Source organism: Hyla sarda, unplaced genomic scaffold, assembly GCF_029499605.1.
Source record: "Hyla sarda isolate aHylSar1 unplaced genomic scaffold, aHylSar1.hap1 scaffold_267, whole genome shotgun sequence".
Taxonomy (NCBI): domain Eukaryota; kingdom Metazoa; phylum Chordata; class Amphibia; order Anura; family Hylidae; genus Hyla; species Hyla sarda.
In genome coordinates this window covers 314,328-341,152 of record NW_026609364.1, presented here as the reverse complement: position 1 = coordinate 341,152, position 26,825 = coordinate 314,328, and the positions used below count along the sequence as shown (strand labels likewise).

Below are 26,825 nucleotides of genomic sequence, written 5' to 3'. Positions count from 1 at the left end.
TCCCATCACCGCCCCTCATCCCATCACCGCCCCTCATCACATCACCGCCCCTCATCACATCACCGCCCCTCATTCCATCACCGCCCCTCATCACATCATTGCCCCTCATCCCATCACCGCCCCTCATCCCATCACCGCCCCTCATCACATCACCGGCGCTCATCACATCACCGCCCCTCATCCCATCACCGCCCCTCATCCCATCACCGCCCCTCATCCCATCACCGCCCCTCATCACATCACCGCCCCTCATCACATCACCGCCCCTCATCACCACCCCTCATCACATCACCACCCCTCATCCCATCACTAACTCTCATCATATCACATCACCGCCCCTCATCCCATCACCTCCCCTCATCCCATCACCACCCCTCATCCCATCACCGCCCCTCATCCCATCACCACCCCTCATCCCATCACTACCTCTCATCATACCTCTCATCATATCACATCACCGCCCCTCATCCCATCACTGCCCCTCATTCCATCACCACCCCTCATCCCATCACCACCCCTCATCCCATCACCGCCCCTCATCCCATCACTGCCCCTCATCCCATCACCACCCCTCATCCCATCACTACCTCTCATCATATCACATCACCGCCCCTCATCCCATCACCTCCCCTCATCCCATCACCGCCCCTCATCCCATCACCGCCCCTCATCCCATCACCACCCCTCATCCCATCACTACCTCTCATCATATCACATCACCTCCCCTCATCCCATCACCTCCCCTCATCCCATCACCGCCCCTCATCCCATCACCACCCCTCATCCCATCACCTCCCCTCATCCCATCACCACCCCTCATCACATCACCACCCCTCATCCCATCACCACCCCTCATCACATCACATCACCGCCCCTCATCCCATCACCACCCCTCATCCCATCACCACCCCTCATCCCATCACCACCCCTCATCACATCACCACCCCTCATCACATCACATCACCGCCCCTCATCCCATCACCACCCCTCATCACATCACATCACCGCCCCTCATCCCATCACCACCCCTCATCCAATCACCGCCCCTCATCACATCACCGCCCCTCATCCCATCACCGCCCATCACCTCCCCTCATCCCATCACCGCCCCTTATCCCATTACCGCCCCTCATCACATCACCGCCCCTCATCCCATCACCACCCCTCATCCCATCACCACCCCTCATCCCATCACCACCCCTCATCACATCACATCACAGCCCCTCATCCCATCACCACCCCTCATCCCATCACCACCCCTCATCCCATCACCACCCCTCATCACATCACATCACCGCCCCTCATCCCATCACCACCCCTCATCACATCACATCACCGCCCCTCATCCCATCACCACCCCTCATCCCATCACCGCCCCTCATCCCATCACCTCCCCTCATCCCATCACCGCCCCTCATCCCATCACCACCCCTCATCCCATCACCTCCCCTCATCCCATCACCACCCCTCATCCCATCACCACCCCTCATCCCATCACCACCCCTCATCACATCACATCACCGCCCCTCATCCCATCACCACCCCTCATCCCATCACCACCCCTCATCCCATCACCACCCCTCATCCCATCACCGCCCCTCATCCCATCACCACCCCTCATCACATCACATCACCGCCCCTCATCCCATCACCACCCCTCATCCAATCACCGCCCCTCATCACATCACCGCCCCTCATCCCATCACCGCCCATCACCTCCCCTCATCCCATCACCGCCCCTTATCCCATTACCGCCCCTCATCACATCACCACCCCTCATCCCATCACCGCCCCTCATCCCATCACCGCCCCTCATCCCATCACCGCCCCTCATCACATCACCACCCCTCATCCCATCACCGCCCCTCATCCCATCACCGCCCCTCATCCCATCACCGCCACTCATCCCATCACCGCCCCTCATCCCATCACCGCCCCTCATCACATCACCGCCCCTCATCCCATCACCGCCACTCATCCCATCACCGCCCCTCATCACATCACCACCCCTCATCACATCACCGTCCCTCATCCCATCACCGCCCCTCATCCCATCACCGCCCCTCATCCCATCACCGCCCCTCATCCCATCACCGCCCCTCATCCCATTACCGCCCCTCATCACATCACCACCCCTCATCCCATCACCGCCCCTCATCCCATCACCGCCCCTCATCACATCACCGCCCCTCATCACATCACCGCCCCTCATTCCATCACCGCCCCTCATCACATCATTGCCCCTCATCCCATCACCGCCCCTCATCCCATCACCGCCCCTCATCACATCACCGGCGCTCATCACATCACCGCCCCTCATCCCATCACCGCCCCTCATCACATCACCGCCCCTCATCCCATCACCACCCCTCATCCCATCACCACCCCTCATCCCATCACCGCCCCTCATCCCATCACCGCCCCTCATCCCATCACCGCCCCTCATCACATCACCGCCCCTCATCACATCACCGCCCCTCATCACCACCCCTCATCACATCACCACCCCTCATCCCATCACCGCCCCTCATCACATCACCGCCCCTCATCCCATCACCGCTCCTCATCACATCACCGCCCCTCATCCCATCACCGCCCCTCATCCCATCACCGCCCCTCATCACATCACCGCCCCTCATCCCATCACCACCCCTCATCACATCACCACCCCTCATCCCATCACCGCCCCTCATCACATCACCGCCCCTCATCACATCACCGCCCCTCATTCCATCACCGCCCCTCATCACATCATTGCCCCTCATCCCATCACCGCCCCTCATCCCATCACCGCCCCTCATCACATCACCGGCGCTCATCACATCACCGCCCCTCATCCCATCACCGCCCCTCATCACATCACCGCCCCTCATCCCATCACCGCCCCTCATCCCATCACCACCCCTCATCCCATCACCACCCCTCATCCATCACCGCCCCTCATCCCATCACCGCCCCTCATCCCATCACCGCCCCTCATCACATCACCGCCCCTCATCCCATCACCACCCCTCATCCCATCACCACCCCTCATCCCATCACCGCCGCTCATCCCATCACCGCCCCTCATCACATCACCGCCCCTCATCACATCACCGCCCCTCATCACCACCCCTCATCACATCACCACCCCTCATCCCATCACCGCCCCTCATCACATCACCGCCCCTCATCCCATCACCGCTCCTCATCACATCACCGCCCCTCATCCCATCACCGCCCCTCATCCCATCACCGCCCCTCATCCCATCACCGCCCCTCATCCCATCACCACCCCTCATCACATCACCACCCCTCATCACATCACATCACCGCCCCTCATCACATCACCGCCCCTCATCACCACCCCTCATTCCATCACCACCCCTCATCACATCACCACCCCTCATACCATCACCACCCCTCATCACATCACCACCCCTGTCACGTGACCCCTACCAACTGGAAGCGCAGAGGAGTATAGGAGTATGCCTGTTTGCCTCCCTCTGCCTCAGAGTCTCTGTGAAGCTCTAATAATGCCCTGGTAATAATGTTTATTAGTGTAACCTCTAGTATGCAAAGGGGCAAAGCACTACAACAGGTGTACTGCTTTTCATACTGGGGGTTGTAGTGCTCTGTGACATTGCATACTGGGGGTTGTAACGCTGTGTCCCGTTGCATACTGGGGGTTGTTGTGCTTTATCCCATTGCATACTGAGGGTTGTAGTGCTTTGTCCCATTGCATACTGAGGGTTGTAGTGCTTTGTCCCATTGCATACTGAGGGTTGTAGTGCTTTTTCCCATTGCATACTGGGGGTTGTAGTGCTTTTTCCCATTGCATACTGGGGGTTGTAGTGCTTTGTCCCATTGTATACTGGGGGTTGTAGTGCTTTATCCCATTGCATACTGAGGGTTGTAGTGCTTTGTCCCATTGCATACTGGGGGTTGTAGTGCTTTATCCCATTGCATTCTGGGGGTTGTAGTGCTTTGTCCCATTGCATACTGGGGCTTGTAGTGCTTTGTCCCATTGCATACTGGGGGTTGTAGTGCTTTGTCCCATTGCATACTGGGGGTTGTAGTGCTTTATCCCATTGCATTCTGGGGGTTATAGTGCTTTGTCCCATTGCATACTGGGGCTTGTAGTGCTTTGTCCCATTGCATACTGGGGCTTGTAGTTATGGTCAGGGTGTGATGAAGGGCAGATGTTATTACTGTAGGGGCAGATGTCATTAACCCCTTGTGTTCGTGATGCCAGGGTGTGGTCATCCTCTACACCCTACTGCCGGCTGCTCAGTAGGGGGGGCAACTGTTTTAAAGTGTCCGTAACGCCGGCTGCTTGTTAAAGATAAGCAACCCGGCCACGGTCACTTTAAAATGGCGGGTTTGCGGGCTGTGTGAATAATATGACGAGTGACGTGTCCTGCCGGGCCAACCGAATGGGGGGGGGGGGGGACTGCAACCTAATGTGGGGGCACATACTGCCAACCTAATGGGGAGGGAACTGCAACCTAATGTGGGGGGGAACATACTGCCAGCCTAATGTGGGGGAACATACTGCACATAATGTGGGGGAACTGTACTGCCAACCTAATGTGGGGGAACTATACTGCCAACCTAATGGGGGGGGGGACTGCAACCTAATGTGGGGGAACATACTGCCAACCTAATGGGGGGGGGACTGCAACCTAATGTGGGGGAACATACTGCCTACCTAATGGGGGGGGGAGGGGGACTGCAACCTAATATGGGGGAACTATACTGCCTACCTAATGTGGGGGAACATACTGCCAACCTAATTGGGAGGGGGAACTGCAACCTAATGTGGGGGAACATACTGCCTACCTAATGGGGGGGGGGACTGCAACCTAGTGTGGGGGAACATACTGCCTACCTAGTGTGGGGAAACTATACTGCACCTAATGTGGGGGAACATACTGCCTACCTAATTGGGGGGGGACTGCAACCTAATGTGGGGGAACATACTGCCTACCTAATTGGGGGGGGGGCTGCAACCTAATGTGGGGGAACATACTGCCAACCTAATGTGGGGGAACTATACTGCCAACCTAATGGGGGGAAACTGCAACCTAATGTGGGGGGACATACTGCCAACCTAATGGGGGGGGGGAACTGCAACCTAATGTGGGGGAACATACTGCCAACCTAATGGGGGGGGGGGACTGCAACCTAATGTGGGGGAACATACTGCCTACCTAATGGGGGGGGGGACTGCAACCTAATTTGGGGGAACTATACTGCCAGCCTAATGTGGGGGAACATACTGCACCTAATGTGGGGAAACTATACTGCCTACCTAATGTGAGGGAACATACTGCCAACCTAATTGGGGGGGGAGGGGGGGAACTGCAACCTAAAATGGGGGAACATACTGCCTACCTAATGGGGGGGGGAACTGCAACCTAATGTGGGGGAACATACTGCCTACCTAATGTGGGGAAACTATACCGCACCTAATGTGGGGGAACATACTGCCTACCTAATTGGGGGGGGGGGGACTGCAACCTAATGTGGGGAAACTATACTGCACCTAATGTGGGGGAACATACTGCCTACCTAATTGGGGGGGGGGGGCTGCAACCTAATGTGGGGGAACATACTGCCTACCTAATGTGGGGAAACTATACTGCACCTAATGTGGGGGAACTATACTGCACCTAATGTGGGGGAACTATACTGCACCTAATGTGGGGGAACATACTGCCAACCTAATGGGGGAGAACTGCAACCTAATGTGGGGAAACTATACTGCACCTAATGTGGGGGAACATACTGCCCACCTAATATGGGGGAACTATACTGCCAACCTAATGGGGGGAACATACTGTCAACCTAATTGGGGGGGGGGAACTGCAACCTAATGTGGGGGGAACTATACTGCACCTAATGTGGGGGGAACATACTGCACCTAATGTGGGGGAACTATACTGCCAACCTAATCGGGGGAACATACTGCCAACCTAATGGGGGGGGAACTGCAACCTAATGTGGGGGAACATACTGCACCTAATGTGGGGAAACTATACTGCCTACCTAATGTGAGGGAACATACTGCCAACCTAATTGGGGGGGGGGAACTGCAACCTAAAATGGGGGAACATACTGCCTACCTAATGGGGGGGGGGAACTGCAGCCTAATGTGGGGGAACATACTGCCTACCTAATGTGGGGAAACTATACCGCACCTAATGTGGGGGAACATACTGCCTACCTAATTGGGGGGGGGGGGACTGCAACCTAATGTGGGGAAACTATACTGCACCTAATGTGGGGGAACATACTGCCTACCTAATTGGGGGGGGGGGCTGCAACCTAATGTGGGGGAACATACTGCCTACCTAATGTGGGGAAACTATACTGCACCTAATGTGGGGAAACTATACTGCACCTAATGTGGGGGAACTATACTGCACCTAATGTGGGGGAACATACTGCCAACCTAATGGGGGAGAACTGCAACCTAATGTGGGGAAACTATACTGCACCTAATGTGGGGGAACATACTGCCCACCTAATATGGGGGAACTATACTGCCAACCTAATGGGGGGAACATACTGCCAACCTAATTGGGGGGGGGAACTGCAACCTAATGTGGGGGGAACTATACTGCACCTAATGTGGGGGAACTATACTGCCAACCTAATCGGGGGAACATACTGCCAACCTAATGGGGGGGGGAACTGCAACCTAATGTGGGGGGAACTATACAAAAATATAAAATGGTACTAGTCTGATCCCTATAACTCTTTTATTTTTCTGTATATGGGATGTGAGGGTCATTTTTGGCGCTGTGATTTGTAGTTTTTAGCGGTACCATTTTTGTTTTGATGGGACTTTTCAATTGCTTTTTTAGATATTTTTTATGGTATTTGAAGTGACCAAAAATGTGCAAATCCGGTAAGTGCACTATTACGACTTTTGGGGCCCCTCTTTTGATTTTGCCTAGGGCCACGCTAAGCCTAAAACCGGCCCTGGCTGGGACTTGTAGTGGACTTGGACAAATTGCTGCAGACCCACGTTGAATTTAGACTTGACTAAGGGCTGGTTCACATCACGGTTTCTCCCATATGGGAGCGCATACGGCTGGGGGGAGCTGAAACCTCGCGCTCCCATATGCCTTCGTATGCGCTCCCATATGTCATTCATTTCAATGAGCCGGCCGGAGTGAAACGTTCGGTCCGGTCGGCTCATTTTTGCGCTGCATGCGCTTTTACAACCGGACCTAAAACCATGGTTGACAACAGTTTTAGGTCCGGTGAAAAAGCACATACAGCGCAAAAATGAGCCGACCGGACCGAACGTTTCACTCTGGGCGGCTCATTGAAATAAATGACATACGGGAGCGCATACATAGGCATACGGGAGCGCGATGTTTTAGCTCCCCCCTGCCGTATGCGCTCCCGTATGGGACAAAACGTAGTGTGAACCCAGCCTAAGGCCTGGCTGGAATATGAAAGACTTCATTGTTAGTTAGCCTAAGGCTGGGTTCGCATAATGTTTTTTGCCATATACTGTTTTCAATCCGTTTTTCTAAAGCAAACCGTATGGCAAAAAACCGGATGGAACAGTATGGAAAAAAGTAAACCGTATGAGTTTTAAAACTATAAACTGTTTTTAAAAGTGCATACAGTTCCGTCAGTTTTTACAAAAAAAAAAAAAAAAACGTTTTTGATAATTTTGTCCATTTATAATGGGAGGGGTGTTGGGTGGGGACTTAAGGATGCAAATGTGCATGTGCAAAGTAAAAACCGTATACGGTTTCCCGTATGGAACGGTATACATGTGCGTTTCCCATTGACATCCATGTTAAAAAAAAAACATGCGGCTGCAATACGGTTTTTAAACCAGAGACAAAAAAACAAATAAAGGCATTACAGACTCTTTGTCCCTTAGCATACTGGGGGTTGTAGAACAAAATAGCAAATTAAATATATATTTTTTTAAAGTGTTAGTAAATGTAAATAAGCCCCTTCCCTAATAAAAGTTTAAATCACCCCTTTTAAAATAATGTAAATCTTATTAAAGAAGTTTTTTTTTTTTTTATAAAAAAGGACTAAAAACAGAAATGTTACTGATCAAAACTACAGATTACAGTGCAAAAAAATACCTTTACACAGCCCTGTATAAAATATGAGTTACAGGGGTCAGAAGAGGACAATGTTAACCCATTTTGACCTTAAAGGGGTACTCTGGTGGAAAACATTATTTTTAATCAACTGGTGCCTAAAAGTTAAACAGATTTGTAAATGAATTCTATTTAAAAATCGTAAACCTTCCAGTACTTATCAGCTGCTGTATACTACAGAGGAAATTCTGTTCTTTTGAATTTCTTTCCAGTCTGACCACAGTGCTCTCTGCTGACATCTCTGTCTGTCTCAAGAACTGTCCAGAGCAGGAGAGGCTTGCTATGAGGATTTGCTGGCACTCTGGACAGTTCCCTAAAATGGACAGCAGAGGTCAGCAGAGAGCACTCTGGTCAGACAGAAAGGAAATTCAAAAAGAAAATAACTTCCTCTGTAGTTTACAGCAGCTGATAAGTACTGGAAGGATTAAAATTTTTAAATAGAAGTAATTTACAAATCTGTTTAACTTTCTGGCACCAGTTGATTTAAAAAAAAAGAAAAATGTTTTCCACCGGAGTACCCCTTTAACCACTTAAGGACCAGGGGCGTACAGGCACGCTTTTGCTCCCTGGTACTTAAGGACCAAAGGCTGATATCTATCAGCAGGCACCTCGCGCAAATGCCCAGGGGGCCATCAGACCGCCCCTATGTCGGCGATGAATTCACACCAGCAATTTTTGCCGATCCCGAGCCATACGGGTCTATGGTGACCCATGACCCGGAAAATAAGGGGGATCAAGGTTGACCATGACACCCATGATCCCCCGGAAGGGATAGGAGTTAGGTGGCAGGGGTGCCACCCCACCTATCCCTGCTATTGGTCGCCTAGAAGTGACGACCAATAGCAGATCGGGGGCGGGGGGGGTTAACTTTCGGTTACCCCGTTCTGCCCACCCACAATAGGCGGGGCAGAACGAGGAAACTGAGGAGGACCGACGCCAAAGGCCACTTACCCATCGGATGCATCAGCGGGCGTCGTTTGGCGGCAGAAGAGGACAGCGATGCGGCTCCCTGGATTCTACGGAAGCCGGTGAGTTGCCAAGCAATATCTGGAGGGCTAAAGTCTGAGACCACTATACAGTGGTCTCTAAACTGTAGCCCTCCAGATGTTGCAAAACTACAACTCCCAGCATGCCCAGACAGCGATTTGCTGTCTGGGCATGCTGGGATTTGTAGTTTTGCAACATCTGGAGGGACATAGTTTGGAGATCACTGTGCAGTCGTCTCTAAACTGTGGCCCTCCAGATGTTGCAAAACTGCAAATCCCAGCATTCCCAAAAAGCAAACAGCTGTTTTGGCATGCTGGGAGTTGTAGTTGCATACCTCCAGCTGTTGCATAACTACATCTTCTACAGTTTTCCAACAGCTGGAGGCACACTGCTTGGTAAAATACTGAGTTAGGTAACAGAACCTAACTGAAGGTTTTCCAACCAGTGTGCCTCCAGCTGTTGCAAAAGTACAACTCCCATTAAGCACGGTCTGTCTGTACATGCTGGGAGTTGTAGTTTTGAAACAGCTGGAGGTTTGCCCCCCCCCCATGTGAATGTACAGGGTACATTCACACAGCGGGTTTACAGTAAGTTTCCTGCTTCACCGCAGCACAAACTCCTAGTGGGAAACTCACTGTTAACTTCCACCCGTGTGAATATACCCTAAAAAAACTACACTACACTAACACATAATAAAGAGTAAAACACTACATATACACCCCTTACACTGTCCCACCAATAAAAATGAAAAACGTATTGTACAGCAGTGTTTCCAAAACGGAGCCTCCAGCTGTTACAAAACAACATCTCCCAGCATTTCCGGACAGCGACTGACTGTCCAGGCATGCTAGGAGTTTTGCAACAGCTGGAGGCACCCTGTTTTTGAATCACTGGCGTAGAATACCCCTATGTCCACCCCTATGCAATCCCTAATTTAGACCTCAAAAGCGCATGGCGCTCTCTCACTTCGGAGCCCTGTCGTATTTCAAGGAAACAGTTTAGGGCCACATATGGGGTACTTTAGAGAAATTGCATTACAAATTTTGGGGGGCTTTTTTCTTCTTTTACTCCTTATGAAAAGGAAAAGTTGGGGGCTACACCAGCCTGTTAGTATTAGATAGTGCCAGAACAATGGACCCCCCCCCCCGTCACATGTGACCCCATTTTGGAAACTACACCCCTCATGCAATGTAATAAGGGGTGCAGTGAGCATTTATGTCTCACAGGTGTCTGACAGATTTTTGGAACAGTGGTCTGTGAAAATGAAAAATGTAAGCCAGTGGGGTGTAAATACTCACTGCACCCCTTATTAAATTCTGTGAGGGGTGTAGTTTCCAAAATGGGGTCACATGTGGGGGGGGGGGGGGTCCACTGTTCTGGCACCACGGGGGGCTTTGTAAAAGCACATGGCCCCCGACTTCATTCCAAACAAATTCTCTCTCCAAAAGCTCAATGGCGCTCCTCCTCTTCTGAGCATTTTAGTTCGCTCGCAGTGCACTTGACGTCCACACATGGGGTATTTCCATACTCAGAAGAAATGGGGTTACAAATTTTGGGGGGAATTTACTTCTATTACCCCTTGTAAAAATGTACAATTTGGGAAAAAAACAGCATTTTAGTGAAAACATTTTTTTCTTCATTTACACATCCAACTTTAACAACAAGTCGTCAAAAACCTGTGAGGTGTTAAGGCTCACTGTACCCCTTGTTACGTTCCTTGAGGGGTGTCATTTCCAAAATAGTATGCCATGTGGGTTTTTTTTTTTGCTGTTCTGGCACCATAGGGGCTTCCTAAATGGGACATGCCCCCCAAAAGCCATTTCAGCAAAGTTTGCTTTCCAAAAGCCAAATGTGACTCCTCCTCTGAGCATTGTAGTTCGCCCGCAGTGCATTTTATGTCCTAACATGGGGTATTTCCATACTCAGAAGAGATGGGGTTACAAATGTTGGGGGGAATTTTCTCCCATTACCCTTTGTAAAAATGGTAAATGTGGGAAAAAACAGCATTTTAGTGATTTTTTTTTTTTAAATTTACACATCTGATTTTAACAAAAAGCCGTCAAACACCTGTGGGTTGTTAAGGCTCACTGAACCCCTTGTTACGTGCCTTGAGGGGTGTAGTTTCCAAAATGGTATGTCATGTGTTTTTTTTTTTTGCTGTTCTGGCACCATAGGGGCTTCATAAATGGGACATGCTCCACAAAAACCATTTCAGAAAAATTCACTCCAAAATCCCATTGTGGCTCCTTCCCTTCTGAGCCCTCTACTGCGCCCACAGAGCACTTGACATACACATATGAGGTATTTCCTTACTTGAGAGAAATCGGGTTACAAATTTTGAGAGGATTTTAATCCTTTTACCCCTTGTAAAAATAAAAAAACTGGGTCTACAAGAACATGCGAGTGTAAAAAATGAAGATTTTGAATTTTCTCCTTCACTTTGCTGCTATTCCTGTGAAACACCTAAAGGGTTAACACACTTATTGAATGTCATTTTGAACACTTTGAGGGGTGCAGGTTTTATAATGGGGACATTTATGGGGTATTTCTAATAAGAAGGCCCTTCAAATCCACTTCAAACCTGAACTGGTCCATGAAAAATGCTACATTTTCAATTTTTTCATCAAATTTTGGAATTTTTCACCAAGAAATGATGCAAGTATTGATGACATTTTGCCACTAACATAAAGTAGAATATGTCACGAAAAAACTGTAAAGGAATCGGAATGAAAAGTAAAAGCATCAGAGTTATTAATATATAAAGTGACAGTGTCTATGTGAACTGATCAGATGTGCAAAAAACGCTCTGGTCCTTAAGGCCAAAATGGGACTGGTCCTTAAAGGGGTACTCCGCCCCTAGACATCTTATCCCCCATCCAAAGGATAGGGGATAAGATGTCAGATCGCCGGGGTCCCGCTGCTGGGGACCCCCGGGATCTCCGCTGCGGCACCCCGCTATCATTACTGCACAGAGCGAGTTTGCTCTGCACGTAATGACGGGCAATACAGGGGCCGGAGCATCGTTACGTCACGGCTCCGCCCCTCGTGACATCCCGGCCAGCCTCCCTCAATACAAGTCTATGGGAGGGGGCGCGGCGGTCGTTACGCCCCCTGCCATAGACTTGCATTAAGGGGACAGGCCGTGAGGTCAAGAGAGGCGGAGCAGCAGCGGGACCCCGGCGATCTGACATCTTATCCCCTATCCTTTGGATAGGGGATAAGATGTCTAGGGGCGGAGTACCTCTTTAAGGGGTTAAGGACTAGACCAATTTTCATTTTTGTACTTGAATTTTTACTCCTCCCCTTCTAAAAATCCTAACGCTTTGAATTTTGCACCTACTGACCCATATGAGGGCTTGTTTTTTGTGTCACCAATTGTATTTTGTAATGACGTCACTTATTTTATAACATAATCTATTTGTTGGGTGAAATTAAAAAAACAAAAACGCCATTTTGTAACTTTTGGAGGCCTTTGCACTTTTGCACTTTTTGGTAAAAATATCACCTTATCTTTATTCTCTATGGGGGAGATTTATCAATACTTGTCCAGAGTAAAAGTGGCCCAGTTGCCCATAACAACCAATCAGATCGCTACTTTCATTTTTCAGAGGCCTTGTTAAATATGAAAGGGGCAATTTGATTGGTTGCTATGGGCAACTCAGCAACATTTCCTCTGGACAGGTTTTGATAAATCTCCCCTTCTGTCCACACGGTTACAAGGATACCCAATTTATATAGGTTTTATTTTATTGTGTAAAAGTGTCCTCTGTAACTCTTTTATATTTTTCCGTATACGGGATGTATGAGGATCTTTTTTTGAGGATTGTTTTTATTGGTACCATTTTTTTATTGCTTTTTTTATAAATTTTATTATGGTATATGAAGTGACCAAAAATTCACAATGTTGGACTTTGGTATGTTTTTACGTGTACGCCATCGACCGTGCGGTTTAACTAATCTTATATTTTAATATTTCAGACATTACGCATGCGGCAGTACCACATGACTATATTTATTTCATTATTTTATTTTAAAAATGGGAAAAGGGGGGGGGGGAGGGGTGATTCAAACTTTTATTAGGAATCATCACTACTATAACCCCCCGCACCTCTCCTCATCACTACTCTAACCCCCTGAACCTCTCCTTATCACTACTATAACCCGCCACACCTCTCCTCATCACTACTATACCCCCCCGGACCTCTCCTCATCACTACTATAACCCCCTGAACCTCTCCTTATCACTACTATAACCCCCCACACCTCTCCTCATCAATACTATAACCCCCCCCCCCCCGGACCTCTCCTCATCACTACTATAACCCCCCCCCGCACCTCTCCTCATCACTACTATAACTCTCCCGCACCTCTCCTCATCACTACTATAACCCCCCCCGCACCTCTCCTCATCACTACTATAACCCCCCGCACCTCTCCTCATCACTACTATAACCCCCCCGCACCTCTCCTCATCACTACTATAACCCACCGCACCTCTCCTCATCACTACTATAACCCCCCCCCCCGCACTTCTCATCACCCCCATAACACCCCCTGCATCTCTCATAACCCCCATAACCCCCCTCTCATCACCCCCATAACCCCCCTGCATCTCTCATCACCCCCATAACACCCCCTGCACACTCTCATCACCCCCATAACCTTCCCATGCACCTCATCCCCCCCATAACACCCCCTGCATCTCTCATCACCCCCAAAACACCCCCCTGCATCTCTTTTCACCCCCATAACACCCCCTGCATCTCTCATCACCCCCACAACACCCCCTGCATCTCTCATCACCCCCATAAAACCCCCCTGAATCTCTCATCACCCCCATAACACCCCCTGCATCTCTCATCACCCCCATAACACCTCCCTGCATCTCTCATCACCCCCATAACACCCCCTTCACACTCTCATCACCCCCATAACCTCCCCATGCACCTCATCACCCCCATAACACCCCCTGCATCTCTCATCACCCCCAAAACACCCCCCTGCATCTCTCATCACCCCCATAACACCCCCTGCATCTCTCATCACCCCCACAACACCCCCTGCATCTCTCATCACCCCCATAACACCCCCTGCATCTCTCATCACCCCCCATAACACCCCCCTGCATCTCTCATCACCCCCATAACACCCCCCTGCATCTCTCATCACCCCCATAATACCCCCCTGCATCTTTCATCACCCCCATAACACCCCCTGCACACTCTCATCACCCCCATAACCTCCCCATGCACCTCATCACCCCCATAACACCCCCTGCATCTCTCATCACCCCCAAAACACCCCCTGCATCTCTCATCACCCCCATAACACCCCCTGCATGTCTCATCACCCCCACAACACCCCTGCATCTCTCATCACCCCCATAACACCCCCCTGCATCTCTCATCACCCCCATAACACCCCCTGCATCTCTCATCACCCCATAACACCCCCTGCACACTCTCATCACCCCCATAACCTCCCCATGCACCTCATCACCCCCATAACACCCCCCTGCATCTCTCATCATCCCCAAAACACCCCCCTGCATCTATCATCACCCTCATAACACCCCCTGCATCTCTCATCACCCCCACAACACCCCCTGCATCTCTCATCACCCCCATAACACCCCCTGCATCTCTCATCAACCCCATAACACCCCCCTGCATCTCTCATCACCCCATAACACCCCCCTGCATCTCCCATCACCCCCATAACACCCCCCTGCATCCCTCATCACCCCCATAACACCCCCTGCACACTCTCATCACCCCTATAACCTCCCCATGCACCTCATCACCCCCATAACACCCCCCTGCATCTCTCATCACCCCCAAAACACCCCCTGCATCTCTCATCACCCCCATAACACCCCCTGCATCTCTCATCACCCCCACAACACCCCATGCATCTCTCATCACCCCCATAACACCCCCTGCATGTCTCATCACCCCATAACACCCCCCTGCATCTCTCATCACCCCCATAACACCCCCCTGCATCTCTCATCACCCCCATAACACCCCCTGCATCTCTCATCACCCCCATAACACCCCCTGCATCTCTCATCACCCCCATAACACCCCCTGCACCTCTCATCACCCCTATAACACCCCCTGCATCTCTCATCAACCCCATAACCCCCTGCATCTCTCATCACCCCTATAACACCCCCCTGCATCTCTCATCAACCCCATAACCCCCCTGCATCTCTCATCACCCCTCTAACACCCCTCTGCATCTCTCATCAACCCCATAACCCCCCTGCATCTCTCATCACCCCCATAACACCCCCCTGCATCTCTCATCACCCCCATAACACCCCCTACATCTCTCATCAACCCCATAACCCCCTGCATCTCTCATCACCCCTATAACACCCCCCTGCATCTCTCATCAACCCCATAACCCCCCTGCATCTCTCATCACCCCAATAACACCCCCCTGCATCTCTCATCACCCCCAAAATACCCCCTGCACCTCTAATCACCCCTATAACACCCCCCTGCATCTCTCATCAACCTTATAACACCCCCTGCACCTCTCATTACTCCCATAATCCCCCCTGCACCTCTCATTACCCCCATAACCCCCCCTCTCATCACACCCATAACCTCCCCATGTACCTCATCACCCCCCATGCACCTCTCATCACCCCCATAACACCCCCCTGCACCTCCCATAAACCCCCCCTCTCATCACCCCTATAACCTCCCCATGCACCTCATCACCCCCATAACCTCCCCATGCACCTCATCACCCCCATAACCTCCCCATGCACCTCATCACTCCCATAACCTCCCCATGCACCTCATCACCCCCATAATCTCCCCATGCACCTCTCATCACCCCTATAACACCCCAAGCACCCCTTCCCCTGCACCTCTCATCACCATTGTAGTCTGCAAACAACCCCCCCCCCCCCCCACCGCCCCTTCACTTATCCTGCCGCGGGGTTCGGTGCAGCTGCTGCTCCTGTCACAGTGTTCCACTGCACGGGGAGGATCCGTCGGGAGGATGCTGGACTGGAGAACGTGCCGGGACAGGTCAGGTGACTGGAGTAGACGTGCGTGCCTGCGCGGGGCACGTCCACTCTCATCAGCCCCTGGCCTGTCCGGCCCTGCCGTACTTCTTAAGGGGCCCGTGCCCTAGAAAGAGCGGGCCTCATAGTCCTGCGGGCCCCCCAGACTATGAGGCCCGGTCATAGTTCTGACGGGCACCCAGCCAGGAGCCAGTGAGTGACAGTCGCAGTCACTCACTGACAAGCCAGAAAAAGTACAGGGACGTCCGGGCCTCCCTGAAGCTCCGGGCCCCATACAAGTGTATGGGTTGTACCCCCCTGATGGTGGCCCTGTGTATTGTCTCGGCCGGTGATAGGCGGAGCGCAGTGTCATGTGACAGGCCCGGCCAGCAGGGGGAGTAGTCCTATACAGCTGATATAACGGACGGAGGTCCTCTACCTTTTTGTGTTGTGTAAGACTCTTACTAACATTTTTTAAAATTATATGTGCCTTTTTTGTCACTTAAAGGGGTACTCCTGCCCTATCCAGAGGATAGGGGATAAGATGTCTGGTCACAGAGGTCCTGCCGCTGGGACCCCCGCAATCTGTCATTCCGTACCCACCTTTGTGAGCTCTATGCAGCGCTGGAGGCAACTCCGCCCCCGTGTGACATCACACCCCTTTCATAGACTTGCATTGAACTTCCAGTGCTGTGGAGAGCTCACAAAGTGGGTGCCCAATGACAGATTGCGGGGGTCCCCAGTGGCGGGACCCCTACAACCAGACATCTTATCCCCTATCCTTTGTCACATTATCTTTCTCAAGCATCTGATCATCTTGATGCTTGAGAAAGAAGATGTGAGATCGATTAAACTTAGCACTTTTGTATTGTGCCTGGGGATGGAATAAAATCTCACCTGGATTGATTTACTCTTGCGTGCTGCCATCTGTTCCTATGGATATATATGTATAGACATATATTATATATATATATATATATATATATATATATATACACATGCACACACACAGTACAGACCAAAAGTTTGGACACCTTCTCATTCAGAGTTTTCTTTATTTTCCTGACTATGAATATTGTAGATTCGCACTGAAGGCATCAAAACTATGAATTATCCCACGTGGGATTATAGACATAACAATAAGTGTGAATATCTGTCATATTCTAGGTTCTTCCTTTTGCTTTGATTCCTGCTTTGCACACTCTTGGATTCTCTTGATGAGCTGTAGTCACCTGAAATGGTCTCCACCAGTCTTGAAGGAGTTCCCATGATGCTTAGCACTTGTTGGCCCCTTTTGCCTTCACTCTGTGGTCCAGCTCACCCCAAACCATCTGGATTGGGTTCAGGTCCGGTGACTGTGGAGGCCAGGTCATCTGGGGCCGCACCCATCACTCTCCTTATTGGTCAAATAGTCCTTACACAGCCTGGAGGTGTGTTTTGGGTCATTGTCCTGTTGGTCCAACTAAACGCAAACCGGATGGAATAGCAGCCGCTGCCAAATGCTATGGTAGCCATGCTGGGTCATTATGCCTTAAATTTTGAATAAATCCCCAACAGTGTCACCAGCAAAGCCCCCCCCCCCCCCACCATCACACCTCCTCCTCCTCCACACCATCACACCTCCTCCTCCTCCACACCATCACACCTCCTCCTCCTCCACACCATCACACCTCCTCCTCCTCCACACCATCACACCTCCTCCCCCACACCATCACACCTCCCTCCTCCACACCATCACACCTCCTCCCCCACACCATCACACCTTTCTCTTTCTGCACCATGCTAGCACCTGGCTCTATATCTTCGGCTGATCTCGGCGTGGGAACCAGGCATGTAGAGTCCATCCGTTCACCTATTCTGCGTCACACAAAGACACGGTGGTTGGAACCAAAGATCTCACATTTGGATTAATCAGACCAAAGCAGAGATTTCCACTGGTGTAATGTCCATTCCTTGTGTTCTCTTTTCTGCTTGTTGCCTGTCCTTAGCAGTGGTTTCCTAGCAGATATTCTACCATGAAGGCCTCACACAGTCTCCTCTGTTGTTCTAGAGATGTGTCTGCTCTAGAACTCTGTGTGGCATTGACCTGCTCTCTAATCTGAGCTGCTGTTAACCATTTCTGAGATTGCTGGTGACTCGGATGAACTTATCCTCCGCAGCAGAGGTGACTCTTGGTCTTCCTTTCCGGGGGCGCTCCGCATGTCAGACACTTTCTTTGTAGCTCTTGATGGTTTTTGTGGCTGCACTTGGGGACACTTTCCACCTAGAATATGACGGATTCTCACACTTTTTTGTTATGTCTATAATCCCACATGTGATAATTCATAGTTTTGATGCCTTCAGTGTGAACCTACAATATTCATAGTCATGAAAATAAAGAAAACTCTTTGAAGTGTATACTGTATTACCTTACAGTATATATCACCTGTATGTTACCTGTGTATCTGTGTTGCTCAAGGATGAAATCATTTGTTTCACGAAATTCAACATTAACTCAAAGTTATAGGATCCAACACTGGCCGAACCATCGATGACGAACACAACATCAAGACCGCACTCTGAGGAAGAGATAGGACATTGTATGAACACTATACTATATGAGGACTATACTATATGAGGACTATACTATATGAGCACTATACTATATGAGGACTATACTATATGAGCACTATACTATATGAGGACTATACTTTATGAGCACTATACTATATGAGGACTATACTATATGAGCACTATACTATATGAGGACTATACTATATGAGCACTATACTATATGAGGACTATACTTTATGAGCACTATACTATATGAGGACTATACTATATGAGCACTATACTATATGAGGACTATACTGTATGAACACTATACTATATGAGGACTATACTATATGAGGACTATACTTTATGAGGACTATACTATATGAGGACTATACTATATGAGCACTATACTATATGAGGACTATACTATATGAGCACTATACTATATGAGGACTATACTTTATGAGCACTATACTATATGAGGACTATACTATATGAGCACTATACTATATGAGGACTATACTGTATGAACACTATACTATATGAGGACTATACTATATGAGGACTATACTATATGAGGACTATACTATATGAGCACTATACTATATGAGGACTATACTATATTAGGACTATACTATATGAGCACCATACTATATGAGGACTATACTATATGAGCACTATACTATATGAGGACTATACTATATGAGGACTATTCTATATGAGGACTATACTATCTGAGCACTATACTATATGAGCACTATACTATATGAGCACTATACTATATGAAGACTATACTATATGAGGACTATACTATATGAGGACTATACTATATGAGGACTATACTATATGAGCATTATACTATATGAGGACTATACTATATGAGCACTATACTATATGAGGACTATACTATATGAGCACTATACTATATGAGGACTATACTATATGAGCACTATACTATATGAGCACTATACTATATGAGGCCTATACTATATGAGGACTATACTATATGAGGACTATACTATATGAGCACTATACTATATGAGGACTATACTATATGAGGAATATACTATATGAGGACTATACTATATGAGGACTATACTATATGAGGACTATACTATATGAGCACTATACTATATGAGGACTATACTATATGAGGAATATACTATATGAGGACTATACTATATGAGCACTATACTATATGAGGACTATACTATACGAGCACTATACTATATGAGGAATATACTATATGAGCACTATACTATATGAGGACTATACTATATGAGGACTATACTATATGAACACTATACTATATGAGGACTATACTATATGAGGACTATACTATATGAACACTATACTGTATGAGGCCTATACTATATGAACACTATACTATATGAGCACTATACTATATGAGGACTATACTATATGAGGACTATACAATATGAGCACTATACTATATGAGGACTATACTATATGAACACTATACTATATGAGGACTATACTATATGAGCACTATACTATATGAGCACTATACTATATGAGGCCTATACTATATGAGGACTATACTATATGAGCACTATACTATATGAGGACTATACTATAAGAGCACTATACTATATGAGGACTATACTATATGAGCACTATACTATATGAGGACTATACTATATGAACACTATACTATATGAACACTATACTATATGAACACTATACTATATGAACACTATACTATATGAACACTATACTATATGAGCACTATACTATATAAACACTATACTATATGAGGCCTATACTATATGAGGACTATACTATATGAACACTATACTATATGAGGACTATACTATATGAGGACTATACTATATGAACACTATACTATATGAGCACTATACTATATGAACACTATACTATATGAGGCCTATACTATATGAGGACTATACTATATGAGCACTATACTATATGAACACTATACTATATGAGGACTATACTATATGAGCACTATACTATATGAGCACTATACTATATGAGGACTATACTGTATGAGCATTATACTGTATGAGCACTATACTATATGAGGACTATACTATATGTGGACTATACTATATGAGCACTATACTATATGAGCACTATACTATATGAGCACTATACTATATGAACACTATACTATATGAGGACTATACTATATGAGGACTATACTATATGAGGACTATACTATATGAGCACTATACTATATGAGGACTATACTATTTGAGCACTATACTATATGTGGACTATACTATATGAGCACTGTACTATATGAGCACTATACTATATGTGGACTATACTATATGAGCACTATACTATATGAACACTATACTATATGAACACTATACTATATGAGCACTATACTATATGAACACTAAACTGTATGAGGACTATACTATTTGAGCACAATACTATATGTGGACTATTCTATATGAGCACTATACTGTATGAGGACTATACTATATGAGCACTATACTATATGAGCACTATACTATATGAGCACTATACTATATGAGCACTATACTATATGAGCACTATACTACATGAACACTATACTATATGAGCACTATACTATATGAACACTATACTATATGAGCACCATACTATATGAGCACTATACTATATGAGGACTATACTATATGAGCACTATACTATATGAACACTATACTGTATGAACACTATACTATATGAACACTATACTATATGAACACTATACTATATGAACACTATACTGTATGAGGACTATACTATATGAGCACTATACTATATGAACACTATACTATATGAGCACCATACTATATGAAGACTATACTATATGAGCACTATACTATATGAACACTATACTGTATGAGGACTATACTATATGAACACTATACTATATGAACACTATACTATATGAGCACTATACTGTATGAACACTATACTGTATGAACACTATACTATATGTGGACTATACTATATGAGCACTATACTATATGAGCACTATACTATATGAGCACTATACTATATGAGGACTATACTATATGAGCACTATTCTATATGAGGACTATACTATATGAGGACTATACTATATGAACACTATACTATATGAGCACTATACTATATGAGGACTATACTATATGAGCACTATTCTATATGAGCACTATACTATATGAACACTATACTATATGAGGACTATACTATATGAGCACTATTCTATATGAGCACTATACTATATGAACACTATACTGTATGAACACTATACTGTATGAACACTATACTATATGAACACCATACAGTATGAGCACTATACTATATACGGACTATTCTATATGAGCACTATACTATATGAGCACTATACTATATGAGGACTATACTATATGAACACTATACTATATGAACACTGTACTATATGAGCACTATTCTATATGAGCACTATACTATATGAACACTATACTGTATGAACACTATACTATATGAACACTATACTATATGAACACCATACTGTATGAGCACTATACTATATACGGACTATTCTATATGAGCACTATACTATATGAGCACTATACTATATGTGGACTATACTATATGAGCACTATACTATATGAGCACTATACTATATGTGGACTATACTATATGAACACTATACTATATGAGGACTATACTATATGAGCACTATATTATATGAGCACTATACTATATGAGGACTATACTATATGAGCACTATACTATATGAACACTATACTATATGAGCACTATACTATATGAGGACTATACTATATGAACACTATACTGTATGAGCACTATACTATATGAGGACTATACTATATGAGGACTATACTATATGAACACTATACTGTATGAGCACTATACTATATGAGGACTATACTATATGAGGACTATACTATATGAGCACTATACTATATGAACACTATACTATATGAGGACTATACTATATGAACACTATACTATATGAACACTATACTATATGAGCACTATACTATATGAACACTATACTATATCAGGACTATACTATATGAGGACTATACTATATGAGGACTATACTGTATGAGCACTATACTATATGAGCACTATACTATATGAGGACTATACTATATGAGGACTATACTGTATGAGCACTATACTATATGAACACTATACTATATGAGCACTATACTATATACGGACTATTCTATATGTGCACTATACTATATGAGCACTATACTATATGAGGACTATACTATAGGATGACTACACTATATGAGCACTATACTATATGAGGACTATATTATATGAGACTGTACTATATGAGACTATACTATATGAGGACTATACTATATGAGACTGTACTATATGAGACTATACTATATGAAGACTATACTATATGAGCACTATACTTTATGAGCGCCATACTGTATGAGACTATACTATATGAGGACTATACTGTATGAGCATTATACTATATAAGGACTATACTATATGAGCACTTTACTATATGACATTATACTATATGAGGACTATACTGTATGAGGACTATACTATATGAGGACTATACTATATGAGGACTATACTATATGAGCACTATACTGTATGAGACTAAACTATATGAGGACTATACTATATGAGGACTATACTATATGAGGACTATACAGTATGAGGACTATACTATATGAGCACTATACTATATGAGCACTATACTATATGAGGACTATACTGTATGAGGACTATACTATATGAGCACTATACTGTATGAGACTATACTATATGAGGACTATACTATATGAGCACTATACTATTTGAGGACTATACTGTATGATGACCATACTATATGAGGACTATACTATATGAGCACTATACTGTATGAGACTATACTATATGAGGACTATACTATATGAGGACTATACTATATGAGGACTATACAGTATGAGGACTATACTATATGAGGACTATTCTATATGAGCACTATACTATATGAGGACTATACTATATGAGCACTATACTGTATGAGACTATAATATATGAGGACTATGCTATATGAGCACTATACTATATGAGGACTATACTATATGAGGACTATGCTATATGAGCACTATACTATATGAGGACTATGCTATATGAGCACTATACTATATGAGCACTATACTGTATGAGGACTATACTATATGAGCACTATACAAGTACTATACTATGTTAGGACTATACTATATGAGCACTATACTATATTAGGACTATACTATATGAGCACTATACTATATGAGGACTATACTATACGAGGACTATACTATATGAGGACTATACTATATGAATACTATACTATATGAGGACTATATTATAAGAGGACTATACTATATAAGCACTATACTATATGAGGACTATACTATATAAGGACTATACTATTTGAGCACTATACTATATGAGGACTATACTATATGAGGACTATACTATATGAGGACTATACTATATGAATATTATACTATATGAGGACTATATTATAAGAGGACTATACTATATGAGCACTATACTATATGAGGACTATACTATATTAGGACTATACTATTTGAGCACTATACTATATGAGGACTACACTATATGAGGACTAAACTATATGAGGACTATACTATATGAGGACTATACTATATGAATACTATACTATTTGAGGACTATACTATATGAGGACTATACTATATTAGCACTATACTATATGAGGACTATACTATATGAGGACTATACTATATGAGGACTATACTATATGAGGACTATACTACATGAGGACTATACTATATGAGGACTATACTATATTAGCACTATACTATATGAGGACTATACTACATGAGGACGATACTACATGAGGACTATACTACATGAGGACTATACTATATGCATACTATACTATATGAGGACTATATTATAAGAGGACTATACTATATAAGCAATATACTATATGAGGACTATACTATATTAGGACTATACTATTTGAGCACTATACTATATGAGGACTATACTATATGAGGACTATACTATATGAGTACTATACTATATGAGGACTATACTATATGAGGACTATACTATCTGAGGACTATACTATATTAGCACTATACTATATGAGGACTATACTACATGAGGACTATACTGCTTGAGACCTATACTATATGAATACTATACAATACGAGGACTATATTAGCGCTATACTGTATGAGGACTAATACGAGGTCCCGATACTGGACATTAGGGGTGTTACCTGGTGGAGGAGCAGATAACGACTTCTGTACATTCAGGCTTTGGTCCAGTTGGTAGCAGCGTCCATTGACATAGACGTTCTGTCCGCAGGGTTTTTGTAGGGTCGGTCCACACACCTGGACACAAATGTGGGAAATGTTTTCCTGTTTCACATTTCCTGTGTAATGAGCACACCTGACCAGTCTGTGTATTTCTCTCTGGTCAGGTAAGAGTTAAAGTCTTTTACCAATCAGCAGCTCGTAGGTCATATTTTTAGGCCTTTGTGGCTGCTTTGTGGCTTTTTTGCTGCTGAGGTTATTCCGATCTGTGCACACTTACTCTGTATAACTATGGCTTATTAGTTTAGTCTTATGTGTGCACATGTATTCTGTATAGCTATGGCTTATTAGTTTAGTCTTATGTGTGCACATGTGCTCTGTATAACTATGGCTTATTAGTTTAGTCTTATGTGTGCACATGTATTCTGTATAGCTATGGCTTATTATTTTAGTCTTATGTGTGCACATGTACTTTGTATAGCTATGGCTTATGAGTTTAGTCTTATGTGTGCACATGTACTTTGTATAGCTATGGCTTATTAGTTTAGTCTTATGTGTGCACATGTATTCTGTATAGCTATGGCTTATTAGTTTAGTCTTATGTGTGCACATGTATTCTGTATAGCTATGGCTTATTAGTTTAGTCTTATGTGTGCACATGTGCTCTGTATAGCTATGGCTTATTAGTTTAGTCTTATGTGTGCACATGTATTCTGTATAGCTATGGCTTATTAGTTTAGTCTTATGTGTGCACATGTGCTCTGTATAGCTATGGCTTATTAGTTTAGTCTTATGTGTGCACATGTGCTCTGTATAGCTATGGCTTATTAGTTTAGTCTTATGTGTGCACATGTACTCTGTATAACTATGGCTTATTATTTTAGTCTTATGTGTACACATGTACTTTGTATAGCTATGGCTTATTAGTTTAGTCTTATGTGTGCACATGTGCTCTGTATAGCTATGGCTTATGAGTTTAGTCTTATGTGTGCACATGTACTTTGTATAGCTATGGTTTAATAGTTTAGTCTTATGCGTGCACATGTATTCTGTATAGCTATGGCTTATTAGTTTAGTCTTATGTGTGCACATGTGCTCTGTATAGCTATGGCTTATTAGTTTAGTCTTATGTGTGCACATGTATTCTGTATAGCTATGGCTTATTAGTTTAGTCTTATGTGTGCACATGTATTCTGTATAGCTATGGCTTATTAGTTTAGTCTTATCTGTGCACATGTATTCTCTATAGCTATGGCTTATTAGTTTAGTCTTATGTGTGCACATGTATTCTCTATAGCTATGGCTTATTAGTTTAGTCTTATGTGTGCACATGTATTCTCTATAGCTATGGCTTATTAGTTTAGTCTTATGTGTGCACATGTATTCTGTATAGCTATGGCTTATTAGTTTAGTCTTATGTGTGCACATGTATTCTGTATAGCTATGGCTTATTAGTTTAGTCTTATGTGTGCACATGTATTCTGTATAGCTATGGCTTATTAGTTTAGTCTTATGTGTGCACATGTACTCTGTATAACTATGGCTTATTAGTTTAGTCTTATGTGTGCACACTTACTCTGTATAGCTATGGCTTATTAGTTTAGTCTTATGTGTGCACATGTACTCTGTATAACTATGGCTTATTAGTTTAGTCTTATCTGTGCACATGTACTCTGTATAGCTATGGCTTATTAGCTTAGTCTTATGTGTGCACATGTATTCTCTATAGCTATGGCTTATTAGTTTAGTCTTATGTGTGCACATGTATTCTCTATAGCTATGGCTTATTAATTTAGTCTTATGTGTGCACATGTATTCTCTATAGCTATGGCTTATTAGTTTAGTCTTATGTGTGCACATGTATTCTGTATAGATATGGCTTATTAG

General features: G+C 45.1%; 1 protein-coding gene across 1 annotated transcript in view; it reads right to left on the bottom strand.

Moving 5' to 3' along the window:
- The window catches only part of LOC130324858 (integrin alpha-D-like), a 95,726-nt gene that overhangs the window by 27,074 nt on the left and 41,827 nt on the right, over positions 1–26,825 (bottom strand). The window contains exons 5-6 of the mRNA XM_056553273.1: positions 24,902–25,016; positions 18,571–18,692 (exon numbers count right to left, since the gene is read on the bottom strand). Coding sequence (XP_056409248.1) covers positions 18,571–18,692; positions 24,902–25,016 — 237 coding nt within the window. The remainder of the gene's footprint in view (positions 1–18,570; positions 18,693–24,901; positions 25,017–26,825) is intronic.